Source organism: Squalius cephalus (genome assembly GCF_949319135.1).
Source record: "Squalius cephalus genome assembly, chromosome: 6".
Classification (NCBI taxonomy): Eukaryota; Metazoa; Chordata; class Actinopteri; order Cypriniformes; family Leuciscidae; genus Squalius; species Squalius cephalus.
In genome coordinates this window covers 36,326,183-36,347,122 of record NC_137127.1, presented here as the reverse complement: position 1 = coordinate 36,347,122, position 20,940 = coordinate 36,326,183, and the positions used below count along the sequence as shown (strand labels likewise).

Sequence of the window (20,940 nt, the reverse complement as noted above, 5' to 3'; positions counted from 1 at the left end):
TTTGGTGCAGGTGAGGACACATTTGAGCTGCACGCGGTGCAGTCTGAGCTGGAAGCTGTTGAGAAACAGATCCACGACCTTTTAGTGAGACAAGCCGAACTGATAGACCGGCGGTTAGCTCTTGAAACATCACGCGCCGATGCACACAAATCAGAGATTAACGTTACTAACCCGCTGATTCCGACCTCGTCTACTCTGTGCGTTACTCAGCATCGGTCCCGAGCGCCGAGGTCGCGATCAGCCATGGTCTCGTTCACTCCGGCTCCAACACGCCACCACGAAGCCTGGATATTTCCGCAGCGGAAGACGCGAGTCAGGTCTAGACCAAGACCCTCTCCGACCCTCCCGGTTTTCGAGGTATCCACACAAAACCGCTTCTCCCCTCTTCGCGAAACCGAATGCGATGCTGTGATCATCGGCGATTCCATCGTTCGGCACGTCCACGCTACATTAGGTAAGAGTAAGGTGCACAGTCAATGCTTTCCTGGTGCTCGTGTTTCTGAAATTGCTGCTCACGTTCCCGAGATTCTGAACGATAACGAACGCGTCGGAACTGTGGTCTTGCACGCGGGAGTGAACGACATCAGGCTGCGCCAGACGGAAGTTCTGAAGAAAGACTTCAGGAATCTGATCGATACGGTACGCAGCACATCGCCTGATATAACGATCATTGTGTCAGGACCGCTTCCCACGTACCGTCTAGGACATGAAAAGTTTAGTAGATTATTCGCGCTAAATGAATGGTTAACGTCATGGTGCAATGAGCAGAAACTGCTCTTTGTAAATAATTGGAATCTGTTTTGGGAGCGTCCTAGGCTTTTCCGTGCTGATGGCTTACACCCAAGCAGATTCTGAGCGGATCTTCTGTCGGATAACATCTCCAAAATGTTAAATACCTTTTGACTAGTAACCAAAAGTCCAAATCATAGTCTCTGCTGCACCAAATTAACTGATATAAATACTAGTGTAGAACATTGCATAGAAATTGTGTCTATTCCTCGTTTAGTGCGATCAAATCATAAATCTACTGCAGGATCTAGGAAAAATCTAATTGTTATTAAAACAGAAAATGTTGCTATTAGTAAACAAAAACAATTTCTAAAGCTAGGTCTTTTAAACATTAGATCACTCACACCTAAGGCAGTTATTGTAAATGAAATAGTCACAGATAATAGCATCGATGTACTTTGCCTTACTGAAACCTGGCTTAAACCAAATGATTATTTCGGTCTAAATGAGTCTACTCCATCAGGATACTCCTATAAACATGAGCCCTGTCTGATTGGTCGTGGCGGCGGTGTTGCAACAATCTATAGAGATTTTCTTAGTGTTACTCAGAAAACGGGTTATAAGTTTATTTAATTTGAAGTACTTGTACTAAATGTTACGCTCTTAGATGCTAAAAAAACATCCCTATTATCTTTAGCCTTGGCTACCGTTTATAGACCGCCAGGGCCTTACGCTGATTTCCTAAAAGAATTTGCAGATTTTCTCTCAGACCTATTGGTCAATGTCGATAAAGCATTAATTGTTGGAGATTTTAACATACACATAGATAATCAAAATGATGCGTTAGGGGCTGCGTTTATAGATTTATTAAACTCCTTTGGGGTTAAGCAAAACGTTACCGGACCAACTCATCGTTTTAATCATACACTCGATTTAATTATATCACATGGAACCGATCCAACCGATATAGATATCATTCCACAAAGTGATGATGTCACTGACCATTACATGGTAACTTGCATATTACGTACCCCTGTAATATATCATGCTGCGCCGCGTTATCGATTAGGCAGAACAATCCTTCCATCCACCATAGATAATTTTTCAAATTGCTTATCGGATCTGTCTCAGATGCTCAGTGAACCCAAACAAACAGATGAACTAGAGGAACTAACCAGCACTATGAGCACCATTCTCTCTGGAACACTGGATATTGTTGCACCTATTAGACTAAAAAAGGTCAGAGAGAAAATTAAAGCACCATGGTACAACAATACTACGCGTGTTCTAAAGAGAGAAACCCGTAATTTAGAGCGTAAATGGAAACAAACTAATTTAGAGGTTTTTAGAATCGCTTGGAAAGACAGTACGTCACGTTATAAAAAGGCCCTAAAAGTAGCCAGGGCTGAGCACCTCCGCAATCTAATAGAAAATAACCAAAACAATCCTAGGTTTTTATTTAACACCGTGGCTAGACTAACAAATAAACAAAATATACGTCTAACGTCACCTGAACAAAATATTCCGTTACAGTTTAGTAGTAATGATTTCATGAATTTTTTCACTGAGAAAATAGAAAACATCAGAACCACAATTGTAAACGTTCAATCCTCAATTGCGCCTTATAACTCAGCCTCGATTATCACCCCGCAAGAACAATTACAGTGCTTTAAAACTGTAGAACAAATAGAGTTAAATAAACGTATCACTTCCTCTAAAACAACAACATGTTTATTAGATCCCATACCAACTAAACTACTGAAAGAAGTGTTACCTATAGTGGAAGAGCCTCTCCTCAATATTATTAACTTGTCTTTAACTTTAGGTCATGTTCCAAGAACATTTAAACTGGCAGTTATAAAACCACTCATTAAGAAACCACAATTAGACCCAAATAACCTAGCAAATTATAGACCAATTTCAAATCTTCCTTTTATGTCTAAAATACTAGAAAAAGTTGTGTCTGCCCAACTAGGCACTTTCTTACAAGAAAATGACATCTATGAAAAGTTTCAGTCTGGATTCAGGCCGCACCATAGCACTGAAACTGCGCTCGTTAAAATCACAAATGATTTACTCTTAGCATCTGACCAAGGCTGTATCTCAATACTAGTTTTACTTGATCTTAGTGCTGCGTTCGATACTATAGATCACACAATACTCTTAGATCGACTACAAAATTATACTGGTGTTCAAGGACAAGCATTAAGCTGGTTCAGATCATACCTATCTGACCGATACCATTTTGTCTATTTAAATGGAGAAAAATCGATCATAACTCCAGTAAACTATGGAGTGCCGCAAGGATCTGTGTTAGGCCCTCTATTATTCTCAATATATATGCTGCCACTTGGAAATATTATAAGGAAACATGGAATTAGTTTCCATTGTTATGCTGATGACACTCAAATATATATATTTCATCACGGCCGGATGAAAACGCTAAATTATCCAAATTGACAGAGTGTGTTAAAGATATAAAAGATTGGATGACGCGCAATTTTCTTTTATTAAATCCAGACAAGACAGAGGTAATACTTATCGGTTCAAAAAACCGCCCACAAAACCTCTCACAATACAACTTTAACATAGTAGGATGTCCTGTTACTTTATCCTCTACAGTAAAAGACCTGGGTGTTATACTAGACTGCAACCTGTCTTTTGAAAATCATATTTCATATGTTACAAAAACAGCCTTTTTCCACCTTAGAAACATTGCTAAGCTACGTAATATGCTATCTGTTTCTGATGCAGAAAAGTTAGTTCATGCGTTCATGACCTCGAGACTAGATTACTGTAATGCTTTATTAGCTGGTTGTCCTGCATCCTCAATAAACAAGCTACAGTTAGTCCAAAATGCCGCCGCTAGAGTGCTTACTAGATCAAGAAAATTTGACCATATAACACCAATTCTATCATCACTACATTGGTTACCTATAAAGTTCCGTATTAATTACAAGGTATTGCTACTGACTTATAAAGCCCTAAACGGCTTAGCTCCAGTTTATTTAACGGATCTTCTATCGCCCTATAATCCATCGCGCTCTTTAAGATCACTAAATTCGAGGCTTTTGGTCATACCTAGGATATCCAGATCATCCAAAGGAGGGAGATCATTTTCACATTTAGCTCCAAAACTCTGGAATAGCCTTCCTGATACTGTTCGTTGCTCAGACTCGCTCTCCCAGTTTAAAACTAGATTAAAGACGCATCTCTTCAGCCAGGCATTTATATAATATTTTTAATCTTACAGTTAAATCTGGTCTCTAGTTCATAAACGCCAGAGGAGAACTGGCCCCCGACTGAGCCTGGGTTCTCCCAAGGTTTTTTTTTCTCCATTAGGTCACCTGATGGAGTTTTTCGGTTCCTTGCCACTGTTGCCTTTGGCTTGCTCAGTTGGGGATACTTAATTTAATCAATCAATCAATCAACAATACTATTGATCAGCATTACCAAACGTGGACGTTTTACACTAGAAACAAACACTGATGTACTATTTTATTTAATACTGTGAAGCTGCTTTGATACAATCTGCATTGTGAAAAGCGCTTTATAAATAAAGTTGACTTGACTTGACTTGACTTGACTCGAAGCACTGCTACTTGGGTGGAGTGATTTGCTCGCAGCACCTGAGAAGCCCCGTGGTGAGGCGCAGAGAGTTCGCTCAGAGTTGGAGTAAATCACTCTGCAGTAGCAGTGCTTCGCCTTCTGAGAATATAGGTCCCATTATGTATACGGTTAGAAGATGGCTGTGTCTCATGTGACCTTGTTATTTGTACACGCTGTGACTATACAAATCACAACATGTAAATAGGAAAATGTTGGCGTTATTTTGTCACTTATTGGGAGCAGTAATACAAATAACACAACGGCAGGCTGGGCAACACACACTAAAGGTAACGTAAACCGAACTGATAATGAATGTGAGGGATGAACTTATAAAGCAAACACAAACGAGGATAATTAATAGCACACAGATGACACAGATGAACTAATAATGACTGTAACCAAGGAGACAGATGAGTGCTGGGAATCTGACCAAAGACACATGACGCATGACAACAATCTGAAAGTCCATGAAAACAAAACTAAACTGAACATAATGGTGACACATAGTACATCAAAATCCTTTATGAAAAAAGAAAAATCCTGCCTTCAATAATGGATATCCTTTCAGTACTCTGCTAAACATTTACCATGACATGTTAATCATGTAAACAATTTTAATTCATTCATTTTGCACATTTTTACCAATATTATAATAACAGAAATCATTCTTCTCTCTCAGGCAGAGATCATGAGTTTACAGCAGCTGTTAAGCTGTAAGAACTCTGAAATAGAGAATCTACAGGCTCAGCTGCTCTCCAGCACTCCAGTGTCTGTGGACAGTGCAGATAGAGGTACTGCTTTCTCCCTCAGATCTCACTAAACACCTGTCCTGATGCAGTCAAGACTAATGTTAAGGGCAATTTAGCTCTTTACATTTTTCACAGCTGTCTAAAACCTCTGTGCATGTTAATTAGTGATAGACTAATGTAAATGTAAATGTAGACCGATATATTAGCTGATAGTAGTCCATTTGAGATATCTGTCTCACAAGTGTGTACAATTGGCTAATTAACAGAAATAAAAGTTGTTCTAAATCAGATGTTTGTCTGACCAATGGCAGGCAGTAAGGGTTTCCGGGGAAACCTGTTTTGCATGCAGTTTCAGCATCCAAATGTAGTTACTGTACTATGTTTGAATAGCAGGATATAAAGTATGGCTGAGTAAACAAATAACCCAGATGACCTACTCTTCTGCCGAGTGTGAGCCTGATGTTGTAGGTCACATGACAATGACGGAAGTAGTATGTACAAATTCACAATTTATAAAACAAACTTTGGTCACACTATATATTATATATATTATATATATATATATATTTATATAGTCTCTTTAACTACTATGTACTTGCATAAAAAAAAAAAAAGTACTTATTATGTTCATGTTGTACTGTAAACACTTTTGCTGCAATTAAGGTAGGATAAGGGTAAGGTTAGGGACAGGTTTAGTGGTAGGTTTAAGGGTGGGTTAAGAGGTAAGGGAATAGTCAATAGTGTAATTATAGATGTAATTACAGAAATTAATTACATAAGTAATTACATTCAAATATTTTAAAACTATAAGTACTTTGGGTAACCCTTTATTTTGCAGTGTCCTTGTTACATTGTTACATGTACTTACCATAGTAATAACAGTAAATTAGGCATAATTACATGCAACTAACCCTCAACCAAACCCTAATCCTACCCTAACCATATAGTAAGTACATGTAGTTAATTAATATTACTCAATACATAAATAATTACACTGTAAAAATGACACCTTAAAATAAAGTGTAACCGTAACTATGTAAAAACATGTATGTACGCATTAAGTGGATTATATCAAATTATTAATTTAAATGTTAGTACATAGTAATTCAAGACACCTAATATAAAGTGGGACCCAAACTTTATGTATGGTCAAGAAGTAAGGTCTTCATCAAATGCGGCACAGCTAGTCATTATTCTTTCAGTTCCATTTGGTGTTATTATAGTGGCACATAAATTACACCCTTAACCTTTAATTAATCTGCATTACACTGGCCATTGGCTGCCCTGCTCTTTAGATTTTGACCTTTAAAAAATACCTATCAGTCAATAACTAATAATAACAGCCAGTTTTAATAATTGTCATTTGTGTTTGCTGTGTGTTGTCATAGCTAATTGTTTTTTTTTTTCTTACCACCATTCGCTCACCATTAGAGGAGATATACAGAAGGAGACTCAATACCAAACGTAAGCTTGCTTTCTATTACACAACCTCACACAAAATGCTAGAAAGATAAATGCAGAATTCATCTGTGCACACACAATCAAATCCAGAAATGAGCTGTATGAGTTCTCACTTGTCTTATTGTTTTATGTGACCCTAAACTCATGGCTGTGTGAGTGTCTTGTAAGCTGGTGACTCTAAAACAAAGTCATAACCATTTATTGCTCCACTTTTTTTACAGCTTTCCTTGGAAAAGTTTAAGACCAGTGTTATTCCTGTTTCCATGTCTGTAAACTTTAATTATTTTCAGGGTTGTAGATCTTCAACATTTTAGATCATCTTTGATATCGTCTCGGTTACATATGGTAACCCTCGTTCCCTGAGGGAGGGAATGGAGACGCCACATCGAGAACAGGGCGTTCTAAAACAAGCCAATACACATTGGCGTGCAATCATTTGCATAGCTGTGCAGCCTCGCAGCGCGGGTATAATAAGCAGCTGGTGTGATTGCGCTTCAGTTTTTTGCTGAGGAGCCAAGCCTGAAAAGCTGGTCGCCCGGGCGGGCAGCAGCAGATGTGGCAACGGGATGTGGCGTCTCCGTTCCCTCCCTCAGGGAACGAGGGTTACTATATGTAACCGAGACGTTCCCTTTCGGTCGGTCAGTCGACGCCACGTCGAGACCGACGAATAGGAATCCCAACTAAAGGGCCACAGCTGCTGCACCCCATCCAGTGACCTGTGTAAGCCTCCACACCTTCTTGCCTGGAAGGACGATAGGAGAGGGCTTACACCGAGTGTTTCTGTCACTGTTGTTCCGTGATAACCCATACAGTGAGATTATTGGATAACACTGGGAAAGCGTGCACGATCTGAGGGAGGGGAACGCTGCGGGAGCCACATTCTTAAAGACAGTTATGTGGGTTTACACATATGGACTAACCCAAGGGTTGTACTGCATATGAATAGAGGGTGACTTAGCCCAAGGGAAAGACATGGGCTTCCGTTTAGGAGCAGCCGTGGATAATATACACACATGGGATGCCCGTAGGGTCACACATATGGGATCCAGCTTAGACCCGGTTCTCAAGGATTCAGCGGATAAAGGCCTGGCACCGGACGCTCCGCCATGTCCGGGCCGAGGGTGTTGGAGGACTCAACAGGTTTGACTCTGGAGCAATAAGGATGCACAGTAGGGTGCAGCAAGCCGACAGAGCCGGTACTCACAGTGCTTCTACCCGTTTAGGGTGAGAACACGGGAGGACACGGGCTCTACACGTAGGCTATAGTATCTAGCAAACGTGTTAGGTGTCGCCCAGCCGTTAGCGAGGAGCCATGTACCAGCGCCTAGGAGGATGCAACGCCTCTCGTGGAGTGTGCATGCAACCTGAGCGGGCAGGGCACGCCTTGAGCTTGGTATGCCATGGCAATGGCATCCACTATCCAGTGGGCCATCCTCTGCTTGGAGACAGCCTTTCCCTTCTGCTGGCCTCCGTAACAGACAAAGAGCTGGTCTGAGGTCCTGACGCTTTGAGTTCTGTCCACGTACATACAGAGCGCGAACGGGACAGAGCAAAGCCAGGGCTGGGTCTGCCTCCTCCTCTTTGCAGGTTCACTACCTGATCTCTAAAGGGAGTGGTAGGAACCTTGGGCACATAGCCAGGCCGGGGTCTCAGTACAACATGGTTGTCACCCAACCCAAACTCTAGGCACGATTCGTCGACCGATAATGCTTGCAGGTCCCCTACCCTCTTGATCGAGGCCAGTGCAATCAGCAGCAAAGTCTTCAAGGAGAGAAGCTTTAAGTCTGCTGACTGCAAAGGCTCAAAGGGAGCATCCTGAAGTGCTCGAAGCACCAGGGAAAGGTCCCAAGAGGGTATGGAGGGGGGATGAGGAGGATTTAATCGTCTTGCCCCCCTAAAGAACCTGACAACCAGGTCGTGCTTTCCAACTGTTTTGACATCTATGTGGTCATGATATGCTGAAATAGCGGCAGCATGTACTTTGAGGGTGGAGGGAGACAGCCTTCGCTCCAACCCTTGCTGCAAGAAGGAAAGCACTGACCCTATCGAACATCTTCGGGGGTCCTCTCTGCGAGAGGAACACCATTCGACGAACAGGTTCCACTACAAGGCATACGCACATCTCGTAGACGGCGCTCACGCAGAAGTGATGGTGTTAAGTACCTCTGGGGGTAAGTCACCTAGAACCTCTGCGTCCCATCCAGGGACCAGACATGGAGTTTCCAGAGGTCTCGGGTGCCCCGTCTCTGAGTCAGAAGATCCTTCGTCAGAGGAATGGGCCAGGGAGGGACTGTCATGAAGAGCATGAGTTCTGGGAACCAAGTCCGGGTGGGCCAATAGGGAGCCACCAGAAGGACCTGCTCCTCGTCCTCCCTGACTTTGCACAGGGTCTGTGCAAGTAGGCTCACTGGGGGAAATGCATATTTGCGGAGGCCCCGGGGCCAGCTGTGTGCCAGTGCGTCCGTGCCGAGTGTTCCCGCGGTCAGGGAGTAAAACAGCTGGCAGTGGGAGGTCTCTGAGGAGGCAAACAGGTCTACCTGAGCCTCCCCGAACTCTCTCCAAATCAGCTGAACCACCTGGGAGTGGAGTCACCATTCTCCCGGGAGTATAGCTCGTGACAGCTCGTTTGCCACACGGTTGAGCACACCGGGACATACATGGCTCGAAGCGACCTCAGATGCTTCTGACTCCAGAGGAGGAGATGGTGGGCGAGTTGCGACATGCGACGGGAGCGTATACCACCTTGACGGTTGATGTACGCAACGGTCGCAGTGTTGTCCGTACGGACCAGCACGTCTCTGCCCTGTAGCGGCCTCTTTAAGCGGCTCAGGGTGTGACACACTGCTAGCAACTCGAGGCAGTTGATGTGCCAATGCAGTTGGGGGCCCGTCCACACCCCTGACACTGCATACCCATTGTACGTGGCACCCCAGCCGGTGGCAGAGGCATCTGTGAATACCACAGCATGCCTGGACACCTGTTCCAAGGGGACTCCTGCCCAAAGGAACAAGGGGTCTGACCACGGGCTGAAGGTCTGGCGGCACGCCGGTGTGATTGTCACCTGATGAGTGCCGTGATGCCACGCCCATCTCGGGACTCGGCCGTGAAGCCAGTGCTGAAGCGGTCTCATATGGAGCAGCCCGAGCTGAGTTACTGCTGCTGCCGCTGCCATATGCCCCAGGAGCCTCTGAAAGAATTTCAGTGTGACCGCCGTCCCGGATCCAACTCCATACCGAGAAAAGAGATCCTCTGCACGGGGGCGAGTTTGCTATTTTCCCAGTTGACCTGAAGGCCCAGCTGGCTGAGGTGCCTGAGCACGAGGTCCCTGTGTTCGCATAACTGATCTCGAGAGTTTGCTAGTATGAGCCAGTCGTCGAGATAGTTGAGAATGCGAACGCCCTGTTCTCTCATGGGAACAAGGGCCCCCTCCGTGACTTTCATGAAGACACAGGGAGACAGGGACAGCCCAAAGGGCAGGACTTTGTACTGATATGCTCGACCCTCGAACGCAAAGCGCAGAAACGGCCTGTGTCGAGGAAGAATCGAGACATGAAAGTACGCGTCCTTCAGGTCGATCGCTGCAAACCAATCTTGGGGACGGATGCATTCAAAAATGCGTTTCTGCGTTTGTTTCTGAGTGGGGCAGCGAGGTAGAACACAGGGACTCGGGAGGCTCTCTCTGGGAGGCGGCCCGTAGCGGAGTCTGAGTGTGCTGTGCAACACTTACCTGGTTCCACGAGGCAGGAGGTGCAGGAGGCGGCTTGGTTGCGTTCTCGAACTGCACACTGCTGCCTGCTGGCGATAGAAGAGGCGGATGAGAGTGGTGAGAATTATCTCCCCCCACTGCTCTCCGGGCCCTCTTCGGACCCAGAGATGGAAGAAACTGCTCTTTTATTGAAAATTTGGGTACCACTAGTTTTGATGTCAGCGGCGGAACAAAATCTCCCTTCCATCTCTGGGTTGCCCTTCCTAGGGCCGCTTGCTTCTGGCTTTGCCGCCCTTCTTTGCAGGGGCCTGGACGGACGGGGCGGCCTGCTTGCGACTGGCTCCACGGCGCCGTTTAGATGGAGGCTGCTGCTGTGGCGCAGGGCGCAGGCCACCCCCGGCGACGAGCAGACTCAGGGGCTGCAGGCGGTGGGGTGGAGGCAGCAGCTGGCCGCCGCGGCAGGATGTGTCTGATGGCCTCTGTCTGCTTTTGTACAGCCAAGAACTGCTGGGTAAAGTTCTCGACCGCATCGCCGAAGAGGCCGGTCTGGGACACGAGGGAATTAAGGAACTGGAGCTTGTCGGTCTCCCTCATGTCGGCCAGACACAGCCAGAGATGGCGTTCCTGGACCACCAAGGTGGACATTGCACGACCCACCGACCGCGCGGTCACCTTCGTCGCACGAAGCGCGAGGTCCGTCGTGATACGAAGTTCCTGGAGAACTTGGGGATCATGACCACCCTCGTGCAGGACCTTCAGTGCCTTGGCCTGATGGACCTGTAGCAACGCCATGGCATGCACGGCAGAGGCAGCTTCCCCACAGGCCTTGTAAGCCTTGCCAGTTAAATCCGATGAATACTTACAGGCCCGGGAAGGAAGACACAGTTCTCCACACCAAGTGGAGTTAGGGCACAGCTGCAAAGCAACGGCCCGTTCCACTGGCGGCATACGTGTGTATCCTTTAGCTGCTCCACCATCAAGGGTGGTGAGGGAGGAGGAGCCACCTGAAGGGTTACTGGCAGTAAAAGGTGCCGTCCACGTCCCCGTAAGCTCCTCATGCACTTTTCGGGAAGAAAGGCACTGGAGTGGGTTGCTGAGAACCAGCGCGCGCCACCCCAAGATACAAATCGTCCAACCTCGAGGGTCCGGGACACGGTGGAGGGTTCCGCACGAGCCCGACCCCGTTGGTGGCCCGGGAAAGCATGGCCATCATCTCCGGGTCCGTCTTGGGCACTGCTGACACATCCGAAGGAGGTAGCGGCGCCGAGTCGTCATCCGCGGAGAAGTCTGACCCACCCTCCGATGCAGCGATCGACATCTGGTTGTCGCGGGGAGCACCAAAGGAGACAATCGGTACACACTTCGAGGGTGGTCCGGCGTTCTCCAATGGCGGCTCAACTGGCTGCAGAGCGTGAGAGGGGTGAGGGGGTTGGTTCCCCAAAGGAGACGCGCTCACCGTAATCTGCCCAAAGCAACCCTCTGAGGGGGATTGGATCGAGGCAGAGGCACAGGGACTCCGCTCCTTTGCAGGAACGAGAGTCTCGACCGCAGCTCCACAATGGTCATCTTCCCACAATGGGTACATGACTCACCCACAAAAGCTGCCTCAGCGTGTTCAATGCCCAGACACACAAGGCAGCGATTGTGACCATCCCGTGATCCCAGGTAACGACCGCATCCAGAAACACACAGATAGAATGTCATCTTTAAAAAGACGCATTCTATCTGTGTAAGCTCTTTTAGGGACTGCTCTCAGAAGCACACAGGGGAACGGCCACCGCGTACACAGACAGGAATGTGCACCTGTCTGTGTGCTGTCTCTCTGTTGCTGGTCTTACCAGCCGTGAAAATGGCCGTTGAGAGCTCTCAGGCACACCTTACCAGCTGAGATAACAGCTTTTTGTTTTTGCTCAATTTGACAAAACAAAAAAGAAAGAGAGAGAGAGAGAGAGAGAGAGAGAGAGAGAGAGAGAGAAGACCGCTTGCGCTGCTGTGCTGTCACGCCCACACTGAAGATGGAGAGGTCCAGAAAGGCTTGTAAAGTCACTCTGCAATTAGTAGAGAGCATCGAAGTGCTTGGCTCCGAAGCAAAAAGCTGAAGTGCAATCACACCAGCTGTTTATTATACTCGCGCTGCGAGGCTGCTGTAATGATTCCTGTCTTGTATTCCCCTCGTCTTGTGTGGACTTTAGTTATTTCCTGTTCTGTACCATGTTTTGTTCTCCTTTGTAGGTTTTTCCTGTTTATTAGTCTCCCAGCTGTTTCTAATCAGCCACGCCCCCTTGTTACCTTGTTATCTTGTTTAGCTTGTCTGCCTCTTTACTTAAACCCTGTGTCTTGTGTTAGTGTTTGTGGGTTCTTGATGCTGATGTTGGTTGTCCTGTTCCCCAGTCCTGTTCCCCAGTCCTGTTCCCCAGTCCTGTTCCCCAGTCCTGGTCTGTCTAGTTTTGAGTTTGTTTAAATAAATTACCGCTGCATGTGGATTCTGCTTCCTCTTGTTTCAACCGTATTGTTACAGCTGATGCAAATGATTGCACACCAAGGTGAATTGGCTTGTTTTAGTTTCACTCGAAGTAGATTGGCCTCTCTAGCGCGATTCATATTTGTTGGTCTCGAAGTGGCATTGACTGACCGACCGAAAGGGAACTTATACATATAGCATTGTGCTGGACTGTACCATATTTAACTGTTATTGCATTGTTTTAAAATGTTGGTCTCTTTCATTGTTTTTCTCTGTCAACAGATCAGGAGCTACAAAGGTTAAAGACAGGAATGGAGTCACTTATTACTGCCAATAATGAAAAGGTATATATAGTTTTTTTTATTTATCAATTTTGATTTTGAAATGTTCAAAGAAAAAAAAACACAAAACAGTTTTTTATTATTATTATTACTTTTTTATTATTTAAACACTATTTTAAATAGTAAATATTTAAACACTAAAGTTCATAACTGTTATGGCCACTAAGAGAAATTCCAAAATATAGCTCACTTTGTCAACACACTTTCCTCACCATCTCACCATGTTCACAGGGTGAGCAAGACTCAGTTTGAGCACACTGGGTCCTTTGTTCGTCACACTACCCTGTGTTTATGGACTTAAGTGTGTAGAATGTCTGTGAAACTGAAGCCAGAACCAGCTCCCCCAGACGTACCAAATACTTGGACTTACAGGATACCTGTGGCAGAAATTGCCTTGTGTGCCATTTGAATTCAAAATTTATAATTAAATTTCTGCTCGTCACAGGCTTTATACCCTCAATAATGTGATGCTTAGAAGTAATGTATTTTTTTATTTTTTATTTACTAAATATGTCTTTTATGGGTTATTAATATATTGCTCAAATTTGTTCCAGGATCGTCGAATAGAAGAGCTCTCTCTCCTCCTCAGCCAGTTTAGAGAGATGAATGAAATCATTACTTTAGTTCAAGGTAAATTCTTCAGACATGTTCTGCTTTGTTTTATCAGACAGTTAGCGGTCATACCCACCAAAATAATTTTGAGATAGATTTTCCAGAAAATATTTTTAAATATTTTAAAATAAGAAAATAAGACAAAAATGGTATTGCATAATTAAAGTGATAGAAAATCTGCATAACAGAGTTTTACTGATTAGCTAATTTTTCTGTCAAAATCAAGTGACATTTTGCTGACAAGATTTGAACAAATCATTAAATGAAGAATGATTTGTTTGTAAGTTGGCCATGGCAATAAGATTAAAAGTGTATCATACACATACTGAGTCATGATAATATCAGGAGTTGAACAAACTTATGACATATTACTGATATCTTCCATAGGACCCGGAGACAAATCAGTACAGAACAGCAGCAAAGTTGAAAAGCAGAATGGGACTGTAAAGATGAAGACTTTAACACATACAGCTCACACTGAGGTGTGTGTGTGTGTAGGTTAATGAGTATTGGTGGCTGTTGACTCTGTGATGCATCACTTCCTGAACAGTTTCTGATTTTTTTCTTTGCCTCTGGTAAAGTTTACCTTTTGTAGCTCATCTCCTCTACTGCTGTCTTCATTTTCTTCTCAGAAAGATGCAAACTCCAGGTAAATGAGTCTGTGCATCCAAATATTCTCATTTCAAACAGAAAAAAATGGCATGTCACATATAAATAATGTTGCTTTCACATAGGTCCATCAGTATGGAGGACTTTAAAGGCAGCTCAGCACAAAAGGTTTGACCAAAGAATCACTTTAAATTATTTACAGTTGTTTGCTGTTGACACAGATTTATTTTTGTTTGGGTTTTGTGTGTGTGTGTGTGTGTGTGTGTGTGTGTGTGTGTGTGTGTGTGTGTGTGTGTGTGTGTGTGTGCGTATGATGTTGACATGCCAAAGTTTCCAATGTGTGTGCGCGTCTATGATGTTGACATGCCAAAGTTTCCAATGATTCACTCTATTTTTTAGGCTGTGGATGGGAAACTGGTAGAGCCTGTTTTATCAGAGGAGGTATAGAGTTATTAATCTATCATCATTATATATCAGCATTTTACCACTACCAATGTAACATGGGCATAATTTCAGTTATACAGTCTTAATTCATTTATATAATAACAATACATAAACTAATTAAGACAGTATAACTGAAATTATGGCCGTTTTACACTGGCTGTGGTATAATGCTTATGTCACGATATTGCTTCTGAAGATGGATTAAACCTGCCTGCAGCAGACAGTATTAACCTTCACTTCACTTCTTAACCATTTTTTATAGATTCGACCAGCTGATAAAATACATCAGACACTCCCAACAGTTTTGAGTCACCCAGAGAATAGAGACAGTGAGACGAGTGACACATCCGACCAGAGGACTCCAGAGAACAAAAATGAAGACATCAACCTTAGTATGAGACACTTTAACACTAGAACTACCGGAATTCCATAACTACTAGAACGACCATAGCGGTCATTCTGACCGTTCATACTTTGACGTTCATATGGCCGTACTGAACGTCATTTTCGTCATGTAATATCTATTGTACATGTTAACCTTCTCTTTTCCAATGAAGCTTTTAATTCCTGTCGTCATAGCCCTTAAAACAAGCACAAAAGAAAGATTGCCCCGACAGGTGCTGCCTCTATTTGAGGAACATTTTGCATCAAAATAATATTTTTTTTCACCGCAGTCACCACGTGAATAGACACGCACAAAAGTTAGGAAACGTCAAAGCTTCATACAGTTAGTACAGCCCTGTTTGTAAATAAGTTCAATAATCAATACAAAATCTAAAAATAAATGGATCTACAATGATAGGTAGGCTAATGATAAACAGGACACACAATTTTAATTCAAATGAATGTGAAAATGTACACACACAAACAGGCTAAGAAAAAAACATGAACATTAGCTAAACAAGAAAACGAACTGCTTCAGAACGATTAGTTTCAGTGAACAAAAAATATTAACGAACAAAATCAGGTTAACTGCCCATTTGAACGGCGCAAACATACCGCATCATTGACGCATACGCACATCCCACACAGGTAAACACCACCTTTCGCGTGCAGCTCCCACACACATTGTGACATTTGATACATCTCCTTGGTTTTATTTTGTCTGCAGTTCCTCCAGTTGTATGGCTTTTGATTCCATGTGGTCGGAGTGAAGTTCGCTCGCCAGTCGTATGATGAAGTCCCTCTGCGAAACTTGCAATATAGCGGACTTATGATATCTATAACGCGTGCGGTCAAAATGACCGTTATGGTAGTTCTAGGTAGAAATAGTCAGAACTGTTGTGTGTTTTATGATTTTAATAAAATAACAGTGTCAGAATAAAATATACACATATTTAGGAAAAATCAGAGTCCTACAGCCACATTTATTTTATTTTAACAAAGTTATTACATTGTAAAATTTAAAAACGGTCAAAATGACCGCCTTGGGAGTTCTAGTGTTAAAAGTACTGCTAATGTAAAAAAGTAACTGCTAATGCTTTTATGCCTAGGGGGATTTATCATGCAATAACTTTCCTGTTGAAGATGACAGTGATTATCAGATAACAGTTAAGTCCATATGACTGACATGTAAAGTGACCAACCAGTTTATTAACTTTTTACCCAACATATCAGAGCATGTATATACATACACAAACCTTAATATTTACATTACATGACTCTGTTGCTATTTCCAGTGTTATATTTCTTTATTTTATTTGAAACAGATTCTCAATTCCCGGTCCTGCTTTGTTTGTGTATGTGTGTGTTTGGTCATGTCTTGACGCCCATTTTAGGTATAGCTGCCCTCTCATTTTTGGTAAAGTACTTTTTATGTGACTCAAATGTACTGTATATTTCTAGCCTCTCCTCCACCCCTATTCTGGAGCAAAACCACTTCTACCATCCTTAAAGCCCTGTGCCTTTGATGGGCTGTAATGAAAGGGTCTCTACCAGAGGCCAGAGCAACTATCATATGGGCCCCACCTGTTCAGGACCCACCCTGTGACTGAAGCTTGACTGAAGGCAAATCACTGCCAGATGCCCAAACATGTTTTGACAGGCAGGAAGACTGGAAACAGGCCCATGTAAACCTGCTCAGTTAGTCTCTCCTGCTCCATTAGCACAGCTGCTTTCATTTCATTTATACAAATCTCTAACTGAAGACAGAAAAATCTTGACTATAATGTTCTTTAGATGAAAGCCTAGCAGGAAGTACTTCAATTAAACATTTAAAATATTATAGTATTACACTGTTCCAAACGAAAAACAATAACACTAAAACATCACAGACAGGGCTTAATTAAGCCAGGATTTGGCCTTAGTTTAATTAGGATATTTAAGTAGCTTTTATAAATGTGCTTTAAAAAAAAAAAAAAACTACTGCTGGTGAGCATCTTGGGTCAAAACAATGACATTGATATACTTTAAAGTCCCCCTGTAGTCAATCATTTTATCTCTCAAAACTCATCTTTGATCACAAAAATGACATATTTAAATATTTTCCAGTGAAAAATGTTTTATTCTTATTTAATTTTATTAAAAAAATTTATTCATTCCTTAAAATAGCTTCAGTCTACACCATTGCTTAATTTTGTATACACGGAACCATGAATAGGCAAATTAGCCCCGCCTCCACTCACTCACACAAGCTCAGAGATCCACTTGGTCGGTCAACTTTACTGAGGTAAACCCTCGACACCTCGACAATGGTATCGCTCTTTACAGCGTTGGACACACAACGGTAATTAATATGATTAGCCTTTTGCGTGACTATGTTATCAAACAGCTAGTGATGTGTTTCTAACTTTTACAAACACAAGATCAACATTTCTGCTCTTCCCCCTGAAGATTTCCCCCTATTTATTTGCATTGTAGGTCTATTTTTGTGAACAATTTTTTTTTTTTTTTTTTTGTAAAATTCAAACTGAGGGACAAGTCAAAATAATATGTGGTAAACAACAACATGTAATTTGTAATAAGGGTAAATTTAGAGTTGAGGGAGAGCTGGATCCAAGTGCAGATGATTTATAAGAAAATACAAAACAACACAAAGCAACAAACTCAGAAACTAAGACCATAATACAAAGAAAATTAGAATAAGAATAATATTGGCAGAATAAGATTGTTGAACATTTCTAGAAGATCTTATGAGGCTGTGTTTATCTGATATGTTGACTTCCTCATGATAATTATTTAACCTTTAAATACATGAATGTTTCGCCAATCATTATTACATTTGCGGGTCTTTAGCAACCCAGATCTAAAACTCTCCAGATATTAGAGTAACAATTACTAATTAATTAATTAATTAAAATAAAGCATATTTTATTACCTTTTGGGGCTTGGAATGGTTCCGTTTGAGTATATGTTTTATGCCATCATCACTGTCCTCATCAGATCTCGTTTACCAGTAGCCTACTTTCAGCATCTGGCACATATTTGCGATCTGAAACATACATTAAAAATATAATTTTCATCTTCAAAATCAATATTTGATTGCTGACAGCTTATTCACCTGATCCACCATCAGGTGACGGTGACAGTGACAGTGACAGTGACACTAATCTTTTTTTTGTGTTCAGTACTTGCTCTGCAGTAAATCGATGATGTTTTTGCTGATGATACTTCCCATTATTTTGTTTTCTGCCTGCCATAACTATTATAGAAATGTCACTTTATCATTGTGTATCAGACATTGCCACCTAGTGGAATCAAGGTGAATTGTACTTATTCAGTCATCAAAGATTGAATTATTGTTATGCAGAAAAAGTATACTTGCACTGTTACACACCTTGAGTCGTTAGCGATCCTATACAATTTGTACAAAAAAAATAAATGGGAAAACAGGAATTATTTTATCTTTTTATTATATATATATATATATATATATATATATATATATATATATATATATATATATATATATATATATATATATAGTGTACAATGAAATTATTGAGGAATACTAAGAAGGTTGATGTCTAATTTAAAAAAAATGAATGAGGAGGAGGGTTTTGAATGACGTCCCAGGTCACTAAAGACCCGAGATATGAGTTTAAGAGTTAATAGCACCAAAATAGCATTCTGTTGCTGCTTTATTGTTATTGCCACCCAGCTAATAAGTACAATTATTTATTTATTTATTTATTTCATTTAATTTTGTCCCCCTCAGGAATTACAGAGAAAATGAAGGACACAACCACATCTGATCTTTCTTCAGTGTGTTGTAGAGCCGACTCTGGCCAGCAGACTCCTGTATTACAGGAAAACATCAAAAATACTAGCATTCGCAAACTTTGGGGAAAGTAAGTTGATTATGACCAGGAGCAATTGTAGCACATAAAATATAAAGAAATCTGAGACAAAAAATCTGAGATCATCCATGCATCTGAGAATATGTGTTTGTATTGAGGTTGAAGAGGACCGGTGTTCTGTCAGATGACTTGGAGCCCACTCAGTTCAGGAGAGGAGGCTTCAGGGCTACAGCTGGGCCACGGCTAACACGGACTCCTGATTCTGGACACTCATCTCGGTAAAGTTCCCTTAATGAAAAGGCAGGCCAGAGCTGCAATAGACATTGGAGGGACATGATCTCCTTTACATAACAGACACTGAACTGTTATTGCTCTTATCATGTTATTATCTTGTCTTCATCAGTTCCCACACACCCTTCTCTAAGTGGTCGACAGAGCAGGTGTGTGGTTGGCTGGAAGACTGTGGTTTGGGTCAGTATGTCAGTTTGGCCCGTCAGTGGGTTGATAGTGGACAAACCCTCCTCTCTGCCACACCACAGGAGCTTGAGAAGGTTTATTTTTATGCTATTATTATTATTATTATTATTATTGTATATAATTTTATATTGCGGTTATTTAGCTGTTGAGATCTATGTAGGCATGTCACTGTGGATTATATTAGTAACAATAATATGCAGATGATGTTGTTGAATGTTTGCAAGCAAGTGACAATTAACAAATTTCAAATGCACCCAATATTATCAGCAAAGCAGTCATAACAAAAATGTCAACATCTTGATGGAACATGATGTAAAATAACCAACCACAGATTGTTTCTTACATCACAATAAATTATATTATCAACCACAAAGATAGACTGGTGTACAAGACTCAGTGAAACAGTACAACAGTCATGATGACTCTTGTGCTCTTTTTAAACAGGAGATTTGTATTAAACATCCTCTGCACAGAAAGAAGCTACAACTCGCTCTAAGAGCTTTTAGTAACAAGACAATGGAGAAATCTTCGCAACTGGATCACATCTGGGTTACACGTATGTACTAATATTAATAAATTAGCTAGATTTGTACAAATACTTTAAGAACATGATTAAAATGATTAAGAAATGGTAAATGTCATTTTAAAATAAATTGGGGGCATTGTTAGGCATGAGTAGTGATTATGATTTGGCATGTGTCAAAAATGATAGATGGCCCTATAATTAATGATGATTGATGGGTTGACCTCTTGACCTTGCCACGTCCCCTGCCTTAGTGATTACCTTGACCTGACCTTGAACTAGCGATGACCTTGACCTCTCCATGTCGGTTTCGCCTTTGACCTTGTGTGTATTTAAAATAATTGGATAATTGAATAATAGGAATAATTGGATAATATGTCAATGACCTTGTGAGTATAAGGCATCCATTGATTAATATTTGAACTTTTATACAATATAATAGAAATCATGAGGGTTATTTTTTTTAGCTCTGATATCAGGTTGTGTGCCACATGCAAGCATCAACATCAGCTCCCCTCCCACCCTCCGCATTCCATCTCAGGGGGATTGCTGGGCACTGTGGAAGTGAGAAAAAGGTTTTCTAATAATGACGTATATTTCACACTAACTAAAGTTGAAAAAACATTCTGTTCTTTAAAAGTATATAATATGTATATATATATATATATATATATATATACTGTATATTTCTAAATTTACTGAAACACAGGGCCATGATTATTTTAGTTTTAGATAAACAAAAAATAAGAATAGAAAAAAAAGTTGAGACAAACTTTAAGTTGGCTTGAGAAAGCCAGACCAGAGAGTTTGAAGAAGTTTAAAGTTTGATTGATAGATAGATAGATTAGTTAGAAAGAAATAGTTAGAAAGAAAGAAAAAGATTAGTTAGAAAGAAAAAGTTAGATAGATATATTAGTTTCAATGAAATAAATAAATAAATATTAGTTAGAAAGAAAGACTAGTTTGAAAGAAAGAAAGAAA

The 20,940-nt window shown here is 41.8% G+C and overlaps 1 protein-coding gene across 4 annotated transcripts in view; it reads left to right on the top strand.

Moving 5' to 3' along the window:
- ppfibp2a (PPFIA binding protein 2a) overlaps positions 1-20,940 on the top strand; it is a 66,663-nt gene that overhangs the window by 39,333 nt on the left and 6,390 nt on the right. For all 4 annotated transcript variants that reach the window (XM_079874216.1, XM_079874217.1, XM_079874215.1 and 1 more), the window contains 13 exons: positions 5,018-5,129; positions 6,519-6,551; positions 12,998-13,059; positions 13,611-13,686; positions 14,056-14,150; positions 14,250-14,317; positions 14,403-14,445; positions 14,677-14,718; positions 14,984-15,113; positions 18,878-19,010; positions 19,118-19,237; positions 19,363-19,510; positions 19,881-19,992. In XM_079874216.1, the coding sequence (XP_079730342.1) occupies positions 5,018-5,129; positions 6,519-6,551; positions 12,998-13,059; positions 13,611-13,686; positions 14,056-14,150; positions 14,250-14,317; positions 14,403-14,445; positions 14,677-14,718; positions 14,984-15,113; positions 18,878-19,010; positions 19,118-19,237; positions 19,363-19,510; positions 19,881-19,992 (1,174 nt within the window). The remainder of the gene's footprint in view (positions 1-5,017; positions 5,130-6,518; positions 6,552-12,997; positions 13,060-13,610; positions 13,687-14,055; positions 14,151-14,249; positions 14,318-14,402; positions 14,446-14,676; positions 14,719-14,983; positions 15,114-18,877; positions 19,011-19,117; positions 19,238-19,362; positions 19,511-19,880; positions 19,993-20,940) is intronic.